The sequence below is a fragment of the Narcine bancroftii genome, chromosome 5 (genome assembly GCF_036971445.1).
Source record: "Narcine bancroftii isolate sNarBan1 chromosome 5, sNarBan1.hap1, whole genome shotgun sequence".
Classification (NCBI taxonomy): Eukaryota; Metazoa; Chordata; class Chondrichthyes; order Torpediniformes; family Narcinidae; genus Narcine; species Narcine bancroftii.
The window spans coordinates 103,875,594-103,888,986 of NC_091473.1; the positions used below are offsets into that span (position 1 = coordinate 103,875,594).

The 13,393-nt window shown below is 44.0% G+C and overlaps 1 protein-coding gene across 1 annotated transcript in view; it reads right to left on the reverse strand.

The window, feature by feature from the left end:
* Positions 1 to 13,393, reverse strand: part of LOC138763805 (metalloprotease TIKI2-like) — a 445,092-nt gene that overhangs the window by 65,339 nt on the left and 366,360 nt on the right. Inside the window, 1 exon segment of the mRNA XM_069938567.1 lies at positions 4,810 to 4,900. Within this exon segment, the coding sequence (XP_069794668.1) occupies positions 4,810 to 4,900 (91 nt within the window).

The following is a 13,393-nucleotide window of genomic DNA, read 5'->3' on the forward strand; positions in this document are numbered from 1 at the left end:
TGACTGTAGAAATAAAAACAAAGCAATCTTCCAGTCTCCTTCACATCCAGATCTATGCCATGAGATTTGAAGGAACTCTCCTTGATTCCTCTTCCCTCACCTCATCAGTTTCAACAGTCAGGAATAGAAAAGCATCTCTACGGAAAGCACAGTCTGAAGCTCAAGTCTTCAAGGCAAAACCCCTATATTTCATCAGCCTGAAAGGACAAGGTACTTCTAAAAAGGATCTGAACAGGCATAGGGAGCATAGTCACTAAGTGCATATGTGACAAATCAAACAATTGGCCTCAATATCACATCCTGCTCTCAACACAAATTCAACAGATGTAGCATTGCGTTAATCTCTCTTTCTGAAATGGCCATAGAGTAGCTGACAAACTTTGAACTTGAGTTACAAATGTTCCCCTTATGATTTTTCATATCTATTGGTTTTAGAAGAGATCTGTGTTAAAAGCATTGGTGTTAATAGCACAGTGTTGAACAGTAATAAAACTCTTCAGAATAAAGTGTAAGTCAAGGAGCCACTTAGATCTGCAAGTTTTAATGACTTAACCCAGGACCACTAACTCTTTGTAGCTACCCTTATCCATTCTTGATTGATAATGGTTTGAAAGTTGAAAGAAGTTTATATTGTCTTTGCTGTCAAGACTTCATGTAGCCTGCCTATTATTTCTCTGCTCTCAAATGAAGAGAGAAAAATGGCTATTTGCTCTCCATTCAGAGCACTTGTTTCCCTTCATGTGCTGATACAGTAGATATTTAGAAAGAGACTGCTTGGATTCCAATGCAAACTGAGATTTTACCCTGCAGTCATAGAGACAAGAGTATGTCTGCTTTGATGGAAGTCAGAAAATAATTCAGTTGCTAGGAGGGCACAACCTTCCAATTGAACCAGAAAAATACAACACATGTACACAAAGAACCATTTCAAGAGCTCTACAACTTAAATAAACCTCAAGAATGGGGGATGAACATGATAGGTCATAGATCCATGGCATTGCCATGGTGATCAGTGCACATGGTAACAACTAAACATCCCAAGATGGTTAAATCCAAGATCTTTAAATCAATTTGAAATATTAAATCTTGTATAGCATTTATTCTTCATGTCAGTATGAAAAGTGCTTTGGGATGATATATACTTCCTTACTGACTGAGCTGGTTAAGATGATGAATAAACTGACCAAAAAAAGTCTCAAATCCATTCTTTGTCAAGCAAGCTTTCAGCCAAGGATATGAAAGTGATTCACAGAACTGGCAGAGGAGCACATACAAATTTGAATGCTGGATTTGGAGCAACAGGACCACCACTTTTAACACCGCTCTTGCTTGACTGATACCCACAAAATTTCACCTGGTGTACAGGAAAGAGATGGAAAGCCTGGTACCTTGGTATCAGGACAATAACCTCTTCCCCAATCCAATGGCAGCAAAATGTAATTGACCAGGAAACCCTCTTTGGTTCCAATTCCCTCACCTCGGTAATGGAGAATGGGAAAACATCGGGGAGGGGAGCATACGACCCTGGTGCTGATGTGGAGATAATGAAAAGCTTCGTTCGAAGAAGTGAACATCACCAACAATCTGCCCTGGCCCATCCACATTGATGCCATGACCAAGAAAGTGCTTCAACAACTTTTATTTCCGAAAAGAAATGTGATGTATCCCCAACCAATTTTTATAGATGGACCACAGAAGGCATCTTATCCAGTTATATCACAGCTTGGTAAAGGTTCTGCAATGCCCAAGTTTGTAAGAAACTGTGGAGAGTTCTGAACACAGCTTAAGCCGTCATGCAAACTAACCTCCCCTCCATTGACTTTGTCAACACCTCCCTCTGCTTTGGGAAAGTAACTCAAAATTGAAGGACCTTCCAACCCCACTCACATTATTTACTCCCCCTTATGCCAGACAGGAGAATCACAAACATTTAGGTTCAAGGACAGTTGGTTTCCTGGTGTTATCAGATTCTTGAATGGATTTCTCAAAAGATCGTGCCCCTTCACAGTTCAACTGCACTTTTCTCTACAACCTGTACTTTGTCTTAATAACTGTGTCGAGGTATATCATATTTTATTTATATACTAATATGTCATTAAAATAGATAGATTGTGGAGGGTTTAGTGTAGGTCACCACAAACAAAGACAGTAACACTTCACAAAAGATATCTCATACAATGCAAGAGCTATGCATAAGGAGACTTCATGTCCATAGTTACAGCAGAAACTTTGAAGAATGCCTATGGAGATTTCACAAGTAGGTGCTAATTATACTGATACTGTGGAGTAAATGGATTATTGTCTTTAAAGTAATAGATGGCCAGGCTTAGAAACTGATTCCAGTGCCAGCAATCTGTCTGGTTGCAGTTTGCTGTTGTAAGAGGGATCATGTAGTTTGCAAGAAGAGAGAGAGAAAAAGACCAAACAAGATTCTTTGCTGAAAAGAAAGAGAGAGAGAGAGAACTGACTTCTGCAGTGGCTTTTGGAAGTTGCTTGAATCCCCATTTGAAGACGGGTTGTGAGTTCTGAGTTCAGCTTGTGGTCCTTACAAGAGGAAATGGCTGTTTAGAGTGATTTACCTGAAATAAGGGAATCAAGAGGAACTCTGTGGTGACCTGGAAGAAGAGGCTATCATTTGGAAAACCCATGATGGGGCAAGTTTCTTCGGCAAGACTCTGAAGTACTGATCATGGGAAATCTGTTTTTGTGCATCCAACGAGCAACAAATCTCTCTCTGAAACCAACTAAAACCTTCCTGAGCAGTAACCATTTACCTTTTCTCTAGAGCCTGGTGAAAATTCATAAATGTTAAATTCTGTGTACAGTAAAAGAAGTGCCTGATACCAGTGAACTTGGAGGAGTGAGAAGTGAGATTGGACTGTGAATCAAAGAACTTTACCAAACACATACACATTAGATACACGTGCGCTTAGAATTAGAAGGGGGTTAAGTTAGGTTAAGTTATTAATAGTAATAAGTTAAAGTTTGATCCTGTTTTTATGTTAAAGAAAATTAAAAGCAACTTTTTGTCTTGGTGAATTCTTATTGCTCTTGGACTCGTAACATAACACCATACCTTGCACTTTTTAACTTACAGTTACACCATATCCTGCACTTTTGTTTTACACCTGCTGTACTTGAGTATGGGTCGATTTTCTTGGATAGCATGCCAAATAAAGTTTTTCACTGCATCCTGGTGCACATGACAAGAAACAATTCAGTATTATTGGGAAGTTTTATAACACTTCTGATGGTTTTTAAGACAGGGATTGAACCAGTCACATGCATCAAAGCGTGATAACACGGGATTAAGCTCAAAAGCCAAATTCCTCGGATCAGCTTCAATAATTCAGAACAGATCCAGAATAAATGCAAACTTTACTAAGAATGACAGGAAATTAGAAAGTATTTTTTCCCCAAGGAAAATGTACCTAATAGAATGGGTTGGAAATAGAACTCACCTCCAAATCTCCCACCCCAATGCTAACCAAATTCAAGAGACTTTCCAGAATAGGTAAGGGAGCATCTACCATTTTTTCTTTCTTCCGAAACCTTTACTCAGCACACTCCAAATGTAACAGGTCAATAAAGAGCCTTCGCAGGGTTCACTCATTAAGCAGGATATTGAACATAACAGGATTTTAGGTTCGGCCAGCTATTGTCACAATAGCAATGACATGCAAACAAAACATTTCTTCCAACATTTGTTAGATCTTACAGTCTTGAGGAGAAATGGTGCACAATGTGTATATGAAGAGGATACCAGAGTAGGCATCCTCACTCTGAAACATCTTCAGCAAGTTACAGAACTCATGACAAAACTTGGCTCTTCAAAAGCCAGAACTGGGTGTAATATTAGAACCAGGCTAATGACTCAATGGTTCCTTTTTCAAAAATCTCAATTTGCCTCGTACTCATGAATTATTTTCTTTCACCTTGCATTTCTGCAAACCAACTTTATTATTGAGGTATATTAGAGAAGGAAGATGGTTATGGTGGTGCAAAGCATGAATAACAGGAAGAGAAATACAGCCACCTTTCTCCAAATACGAGGATAATAAAGTACTTGATAATAGTGAGACAAACATTGACACTCCTCTCAGCTCACTCACGTCATTACGTTGATCTTCATTCAGAAGATTTGCCATGCAGGGAGATAACAACGCTGGATACACAGGACATGAATTACAGGAAGAGAAATACAGCCACTTTTCTCCAAATACGAGGATAATAAAGTACTTGATAATAGTGAGACAAACATTGACACTCCTCTCAGCTCACTCACGGCATTACGTTGATCTTCATTCAAAAGATTTGTCATGCAGGGAGATAACAGCGCTAGATACACAGGACATGAATTAACTGGGTGGTTTGATCTGAAAATGCATCCTGTCCTGGGGGGGGGGGGGGGGTCATGGGAATAAGAACTCTTAGCACTTAAGGGGACTGAAGGATAGTTTAAACACAACAAACTAAGGCCATGAGGTCACTTTTCAAAAATTTGCATCAACTATGAGGTTTGGTCCTTGAGAACAAACTCTCATTCATTACAGTGTTGGGAATGGCTTTACTCTGAGGCAAGCATAAATGGAATGGGAGTATGTTTCTCCAGAAACGGCAATGATGCCCATCTACAGATAGATCCAACAATGGCTATTTCCCGCCCCCCCCCAAACCCCCAGCAAATATGCAGGAGGCCACCCCAGTGGCAGAAACTAACTTACTCTCCTCTTTTCCACAAAAAATATTATTGTGCCTCATTCTTTATTGAGCCTGTACTGTAAACATGGATCTGGATAATAAACTTACTGTTCAAATGGTTGTCCTGCAGGAGTGTGCTCAACTTCATAGCCTGCTTGCCTTAGGACATCAATCACGGTGTTGTTCCCAAGGAAATGACCTGCAATAGAGGATAGAACTTTTTTACAACATGTGGCTGGTGTCACATCAGTGATCATTGTCAACATTAAGAGTTTTGAGTAGTTTCCACTCATCAGAAATACACTGACTAAAAATTACCATTATGTTGACAGCATACCAAAATGCTACTGTAGAAATAATTTGTCTGATTATTCCAAATTCTGAATGTTGAAAACCACAAGGAAATACATTCCTACATTCAAAGTTATAAATGCCAACGTGCAGGACAACACTGCAGTTTTATCCTGGATCACGTACTCAAGTCTCTGGAGTGTGACTTGAATTAGCGATCTTCTGGCTTTGAGACAAGAGTACTGCCACTGAACCACAGATGACATCTGGGAGGAGTAACATACTTGTGAATGTGCACGTCACTGTCAGACAGCAATTTTACCTGTACAACTTCAATCAGGAGCTGGAATTGACAGGCAATTCCCTCATTGCTAGATCCTCAGCCTGATACTGCAGTGATTCCTATCCTCAGAGGATATGCATATTTTGCATCTTGCTAGTCATAAGCCCTCATTCACCATGAACCTTCTTAAAGCAGCACTGGCAAAACAAAAGAGATGCCATTCTCAAGCACCATTTAACACCTCATTCCAAAATGTTTTTTGAAGTTTGTTTTGAATCTTAGTAGGAGGAGGAGAAAGACGACAAAGTCTAGGCTCCCCAGAACAGCTGCATGGTGCTGTCAGAAACCAAGCAATGTCAGGTTCAGCCACCTACACCTGCCCCTGCATGGCACAAGGAGATAGAGGAGGATGGCAACACACTAGAGGATGATGCCTCCAATCTGTGACATTTTTGGAGACTGAATAGTATAACCCTAGCCTTCAAATGGCATTTACAAGACACTGGCTTTTATTTCCTCTTGTGAATATTGTACCTGTTCCTAAATCCTCCCTGAGCTGGCTAAAGGTAGAGAAGTGATTGGAGGATGATGGCTAAGGATTGCTGAAACTTGTAGCTGGTCTGATCCTTTGAAAAATATCTGCAATTGCAGATCTCTGTCCTCAGAAAGGCAAGAAAGATGTTTTAACTTATTTTGTTCCAAATAAAATGTAACCTTAACCATCTTCATTTGAGATCTCCCCACTTGCATGTTGAACAGGTACTGAACCACATTCTATACCACATTCCTTGCAGAAATGTGGCCAAACTCTGGAAATCCAGAGCTGCTCTGCCATGGGATTTCATATCAAGTGAAGGCGTGGCCATGGGGTAAGTGGATATTGAGTTGTTGAAATGTGAGGAAACTCAGGAGAAGCCCATTAAAGTTGTTCCTGCATTTGGTGGACTGGAAACAGAGAAGAATTTTAGCACTGAGATCTCAAAGGTTTAATATCAAGTATTCATAGAACAATTGTAACTGCTCTTGCCAAAATGGATTTCCACGACTTAAAAATCTCATTCCACATAATGAAAAATATTCTGGATGAGATAGCGTACACAGTTCAGTGACTCAGAGAGGGCTAATTCAGTTGGGAGAATGTTTCAACTTCTAATTAGAATCTTATATGAATATTGGCCTAAATTACCTTCCTCATTCTGTTTGATGAGCAGTGGTTCTCTATAGAAATTAAATGTATTCTGTTGACGAAATTAACTGATCAAAGAGCAAGAGTAGTGATTCAGACTTTATTTCACATGATATATCAGCAGTCTCCATGTCTATCCTACTCTCCAATCTATTTCTATAAGCACGTATTTATAGAGAGACAAACAAGCTGTTACAGAAAACAGGATTGCATCCCAATTCAAACAAGGGTCCTGGCCCGAAACGTTGACAACACACTTCTCTCCATGGATTCTGCCTTCCCTCCTGAATCCCTCCAGCTTCTCATTATTTACTCAGGATTCAACCATCTGTTGTTTTTGTGCTTCTCTAATGCAGTTAAGTTGAAGTCCAAGTTTATTTGTCACATTACGCCTAATAAAGTGAGGATGGTTCTTCTCCGAGCAGTTTAACGTTATCTCTAACGTTCATACAGCCATCTACAGAGCACCATTTACAAAATATAGAACTACAATAAAAGGAAAGCAGAGTTGTAGTGGACGGAAAGTATCCTGCTTGGAGGTCAGTGACTAGTGGACTTCCATAGGGATCTGTTCTGGGATCCCTGCTCTTTGTAACCTACATGAAGAAGTAGTAGGATGGGTCAGTAAGTTTGCAGATGATACAAAGTTTGGAGGAGTTGTGGATATTGCTGAAGATTGTTGCAGGTTACAAAAGGATATGGACAAAATATAGAGTTGGGCGGAAAAGTGGTGTTCAATCCAGATAACTGTAAGGTGATGCATTTTGGAAGATCAAATCTGAAGGCTGAGTACAGGGTTAATAGTTAATAGTGTGGAAGAACATAGGAACCTTGGGGTGCAAATCCATATATATCTCATTGTTTCTACAAAAATTGATAGCATAATTAAGAAGGCTTATGGGAGGCTGGGTTTCATTAGTCGGGCTATTGAGTTCAAGAGTTGAGAGGTCATGTTAGAACTCTACAAATCTTTGGTGAGACCACACTTAGAATATTGCTCTGTTGATGCGAAAGGCTGGAGGGGGAACTTGGAGTGCCACTCTACCTTGGCTCTTTGGCACTGTGTGCACGTCTTGGCCCATCCGCTGACTTGTTTCTGCAACCTATGCCATGCGTTCTTGCTAGCCACCAACTGGACTGTGGTCCTGATTGATGAATGTTCCAGCCTGTGATTGGAGTGAAAATCCCGTTGCCTCCATGCCATTGGGACGATAAGTCGAACCTGCTCGGTGGCTACATCGCACAGGAGAGTAGTGTTACCTGTGCCGACTAGGATGTCCTGAAGCCGTAGTCCTGTACTGAGGTATCTCGTCATCCTGCTACTATGCCTCCACCAATGCCACGAAGTCCAGTCCGTTGGCCAGAGAGTGGATGCTCTGTGTCGACAAGGTGACCGCAACCACGTTGTCTTTTCCAAAGATATGCCTCATGTTGGGAGTGAACTCCGAGATGTAAGACAAGTGTCTCTGCTGGCAGGCTAACCAGGGGTTGGAGGTCTTGGCCAGGGCGAACATCAGAGGCTTGTGGTCCGTGAAAGCCCTTGCCTCTAGGAAGTACCGGAAGTGGCAGATGGCTAGGTATAGTGCCAGAAGCTCTCTGCCGAAAGCACTGTACTTTAGCTCAGGATACCATAGATGTTTGCTGAAGACAGCTAGCGGGCATCAACTTCCTTCTGCCTGCTGCTTCAGAACTCCACCAATTGCTGTTCCTGAGACATCAACTGTGAGGGCTGTGGGTACATTTGACCTGGGGTGGGCCAGAAGTACAGAATTAGCCAGGGCTTCCTTTACTTGCACAAACGCTCATCATCCCAGGACAAGTCCTTCGCTTTTCCGGTCATCAGGGTGAAGAGTAGCCACAAGGTTCGAGCTGCTGCGGGGATGAATCTGCGATAAAGGTTGACCATCCCTACCAACTTCTGTAGTCCTTTGGTCGAACTGGGCCTTGGGAAGTTGTCTCCACCTTGCTGGGTAGTGGTGTGGACCCGCATTTGGTAACCCTCTGGCCCAGGAAATCAAACGTTCTCAGCCTGAACTGGCATTTAACCAGGTTGATAGTAAGGCTGAACTCACGTAGGCGACTATAGAGACATTGGAGGTGTTGTAGATGTTCCTACCAGGTTCTGCTTACCACCAGGATATCATCTAAGTAGATGAAGGTGCTGACCAGGTATTGGCCCACCGCGTCCATCAGTGACGCATTCTTGAGCCCAAATGGTATCCTCAGGAACTTGAACAGCCCGAATGAAGTGATGATGGCCGCCTTGTGGATGTTGTCAGGGTGGACTGCGATTTGGTGGTACTGTCACACTGTCCACTTTGGAGAAGATTGTCACTCCGTGCAGGTTTGCACAAAGTCCTGGATATGTGGCACGGGATAACAATCTGGAGTGGTGGCCTTATTAAGCCAACGGTAGTCGCCGCATGGACTTCAGCCCCCAGATGCTTTTGGCACCATGTACAAGGGAGAAGCCCATGGACTGTCTAACTGCTGAACAATGCCTAACTCCTCAAGCTTGCAGAACTCCTCCTTGGCCAGTTTGAGCTTCTTCAAGGAAAGCTGTCTTGCCCTTGAATGGAGAGGTGGACCCTTGGTAAGAATGATGCCATGTCAGGACACCTCCACCATGAACTGAGGGAAAAGGATTTCCAGGAACTCAGACAGCACCTTGGAGAATTCATCATTCGAGCTGTGGACGGAGTCCAGATGCAGGGCCAGGAGCCCAGTGCCACTCACTGTGAAGATTTGGAATGTCTCTGCGTGCACGTCTCTTGCCCTTGAGGTCTACTAGGAGGCTGTGAGCCCACAGGAAGTCTGCTCCGAGGAGTGGTTGTTCTACTGTAGCCACCATGAACTCCCACGAGAAGTGATTCCCTCTGAACTGCAGCTTGGCTCTACACGTACCATGGGTCCATAAGCTGCTGTTGTTGGCAGCCCTCAACGCGGAGCCTACTTGCCTGCATCTAGTGTCCAAACCTCTCAGGGGAATCACTCTGACCTCCACTCCTGCATCCACCAAGAATCATCTACTGGACAGGGGGTCACATACATACAGGAGGCTCCCTCGATGGCCAGCCACCATGGCCATCAGTGACAGCTAGCCTTGACGTTTTCCTGGAACTCGCAGGGCGACCGGATTCAGCGGGCCTCGGAGCCCCATCTTTGGTGGTAGAAGCACCATCTCTCCTTGGACTCATCCCTGCTGCTCCTCGGTTTGGTTGCGAGACTTCGTGACTAGACCCACGGTAGCCAAACACTTCTGTTTCTGCTTCCACAGTATATAATTTTCTGGGGGGGGGTCACTGAAATCCACGTCAGCCAGGAGCAGTTGGATGATCTTGGGCAGCTGCTCCAAGAATTCCTGCTTGAACATGATGCAGGGCTCATGGTCTCCCAGGAAGGTCAGCATCTCATTCATCAATACTGATGGGCATCTGGTGGAGCAGCCGTGCCCCTCTCTCTCGCCACGAAGGCCCGAAGGTCTCAGTTAATAGCTCGTTGAAAGCAGTGTAACTACCTTCTGATGGTGGCCTGTGGATGAAGTTAGCCACTCTGTCTGCAGTCTCTGGATCCAGGGCGCTGACAACATGGTAGTACCATGTGGTCTCAGATGTGATGCCCCGAAACTGGAACTGAGCCTCAGCCTGGTCACACCACAGGCTGGGTCGAACTGTCCAGAAGGTCGGGAGTTTGAGGCCAACTGCCCTGATTGCTGTTTCGCTATCCATTGCTGGGTTTAGATGCCGTCTAAACCGTCGGGGTCACCAATTGTAACCAACTGCTGCAAAGAAACACACACACTCGCAGTGTGGGAGGTTAAGCTCTGAGATTTATTGAGGCTGGAAAGGCTCCTTTTATACAGTTGGAGTTCCTGCCGTTTGTTTGATTGGCTGATATCAGCTGCATGAATAACAATAGCGGGCAGGAACATTCTTGCATGTGAATACCCCTTTTCCCCTGCCTGTTATCGATCTGTTAGCTGGGCAGCTTGGCCAGTGCCATTTTAGGGTTGCTGGTCTTGTACTGCTCCAGCTTTTAATTGCGCTGGTTCACTGTGTTAAAGGACATGTGTAACTACCAAGTGTGCCGTACAATGTGCCGGCTTGTTTTCCACGGTGGTGGGCCGCCACAGGCTCCCGAAGGCCCTCAGGTATGGAAAGCTTCCTCATCATATCAGAGGTTTGGATCTGGACCTCGGGTTGTCAGTGAATCAAGCAGGAGTCTGTGTGGCTGCTACGGCTGTGGGAGTACTAGAGGCAAATTCACGGACACTCAGTTTCTCTGAAGGGACTCTAAATTTAAAATTTAAATTTAAACATAGCTCACTGTAACAGGCCATTTTGACCCACGAGCGCATGCCACCCAATTAACCTACAACCCCCGGAGGTTTCGAATGGTGGGAGAAAACTGGCGTCCCTGGAGGAAACCCACTCAGACACGGAGAGAACATACATTCACCTTACAGACAGCGTGGGATTCACACCCTGGTCCTTCTCGCAAGCACTGTAACAGCATAGCACTAACCACTACGCCAACCGTGTCACCCTGGACTCTCTCTTGCTTTCGGCTTTCATTAAGGGTGCTCATGGCAACTCTTTGTTTGCTTTATATCATGTATATTACATTTTTAATGTATTATTACGTGACTATAACAGGAATCTTTGAAAGATAGCTGCAGAAATCGGGCTTCTCAATAAAGCCCACAACAATGCTATCTTGTCATTGCTTGGTACTAATTGATCATAAAACATTGAACATGTAACACAGTACAGGCCCTTGGGGCCTTGATGAACCTATATATTCCTATTAAAAAAACTATACCCTTCCTACCACATAACCTCTTTCTTTCATCCATTTGCTTGTCTTTCATCCATTTGCTCCTGATGTTTTAGCTTCCACCAGCACCCCTGACAATGCATTCCAGGACCCACAACTCAGTATGTAAAAAAAACTAGCCTTGATGTCACCCTTAAACGTTCCTTCATTTTGTACAGATGTTACTCCCTCTCTTGGAAAAAATGGCGCCAGCTGTCTACCCTTTCTATGCCACTCAGAATCTTGTAGACCTTTATTAAGTCACCTTTCATCCTTCTCTGCTCCAAAGAGAACCTTGCCTCATAAGACTTATTTGCCAATCAAGGCAACATCCTGGTCAATTTCTGCTGTACACTCTCCATAGCTTCATCTATTGACGTGACAGGACTGAACAGAATATTCTAAGTGTGGTCTCACCAAAGATTTGTAGAGTTGTAACATGATCTCTCAACTCATGAACTCAATAGCCGTAGACATAGTGGGACCCTTACCAGTCTCACAGGGTTTCCGCTACCTGTTCATGGTGATCGACGGTTTCAGCTGGTGGCCAGAAGCAATTCTCTGGTTGACACATCCACGAGGTCCTGAGCCAAGGTACTCCTCTCATCTTGGGTAGCAAGGTTTGGGCTACCATGCCACATAACCTCCGACAGAGGTGCACAATTTACCTCCAGCCTGTGGACTGATGTTGCCAACCTGTGGGGCACTCAGCTACACCACACAACTGCATACCACATGCAGTCTAGCGGGTTGTTGAGCACTTCCACAGGCACCTCAAGGCCGCCCTTATGATCAGACTCAAGGGCCCTAACTGGGTGCATGAACTGCCATGGGCACTGCTGGGGGTTCGAACAACACCGAAGGAAGACCACCACACATCCTCCACCAAGCTCGTCTATGGAACTCCACTCATGGTCCCCAGGGATTTTGTCCCACTAACCAGAGGTCAAGAGGATTCAACCTCCTTCCTGGACAGGCTGCAGTAAAAGGTTGGTAATCTGGCTCCGATCCCACCCTTCAGACACGGGAAAGCCAAGTTCAACATCCCTAAAGAACTCCAAGACTGTGAGTACGTGTTCGTGCATAGAAGGTGACACTGTCTACTGCTACAGAAGCCATACGAAAGCCTCTTATAAGTCATCCGGAGCAATGGGGCCACCTTTGAACTGGACATCGGTGGTAAACCAGAGGTCTTCACTGCAGACAGGCTCAAGCTGGTACAAATGGACCCGACACAACCCGCGGAGACGCCAGCACCTCGACCCGGACGCAGACCACCAAAAACATTGTGGATTGCATCCAAGGTCACTATGAACTGTAGCCACCAGTTCTGGGGTGGGGGGGAGAGTTACGTGGTGGCCCGTCACCACAGAGATCAAGCCGGAACATTCCATGGTGTGTCCAGTAGTAAACAGCAACATTACACTGTAACATGTCCCTTAACACAGCAAACTGGGCACGGTTGAAAGCTGGAGCAATATAAGACCAGCAGCCCTAAAATGGCATTGGCCAAGATGCCCAGCTAACAGATCAATAACAGACTGGGGGAAAAGGGTATTCACATATGTTCCCGCCCGCTATTGTTATTCATGAAGCTGATGTCAGCCAATCAAACAAATGGCAGGAACTCCAAATATATAAAAGGAGCCTTTCCAGTCTCAATAAAGCTCAGAGCTTAACCTCCCACACTGCAAGTGTATGTGTTTCTTTGTACCAGTTTTGTACAATTTTGTCTCCAAATTGTGTAACATCACCCATTTCAAACTCCACCCATTTCCTTTCTTGTGGTTTTGTCCATCCCATTTCTCTCATTAATTTCCTTTTTAAATGTTGAATCTCCTGGATTGCAGGAGGTATTTAAGAACTCTGAAATGAATGGGTAGTCTTCTGCAGATACAGTTCTGTATTTTACTTTTGGGAAAGGAAATGCAGACGAATCCTCAGAGGCTTTGAGACCAATTAAAAAATAGCTTAGATTTGAACATTTGAAAATCAGTTAACCTGCTTTTCCAGCTAAGATACTATTTGCTAAACTACTTCTCTATCTTGTTGAGCAATTCAGGCAGTAGATTCTGATTCTGATGTATTTCTAATCAGCAGAATATCATTTGCAAACA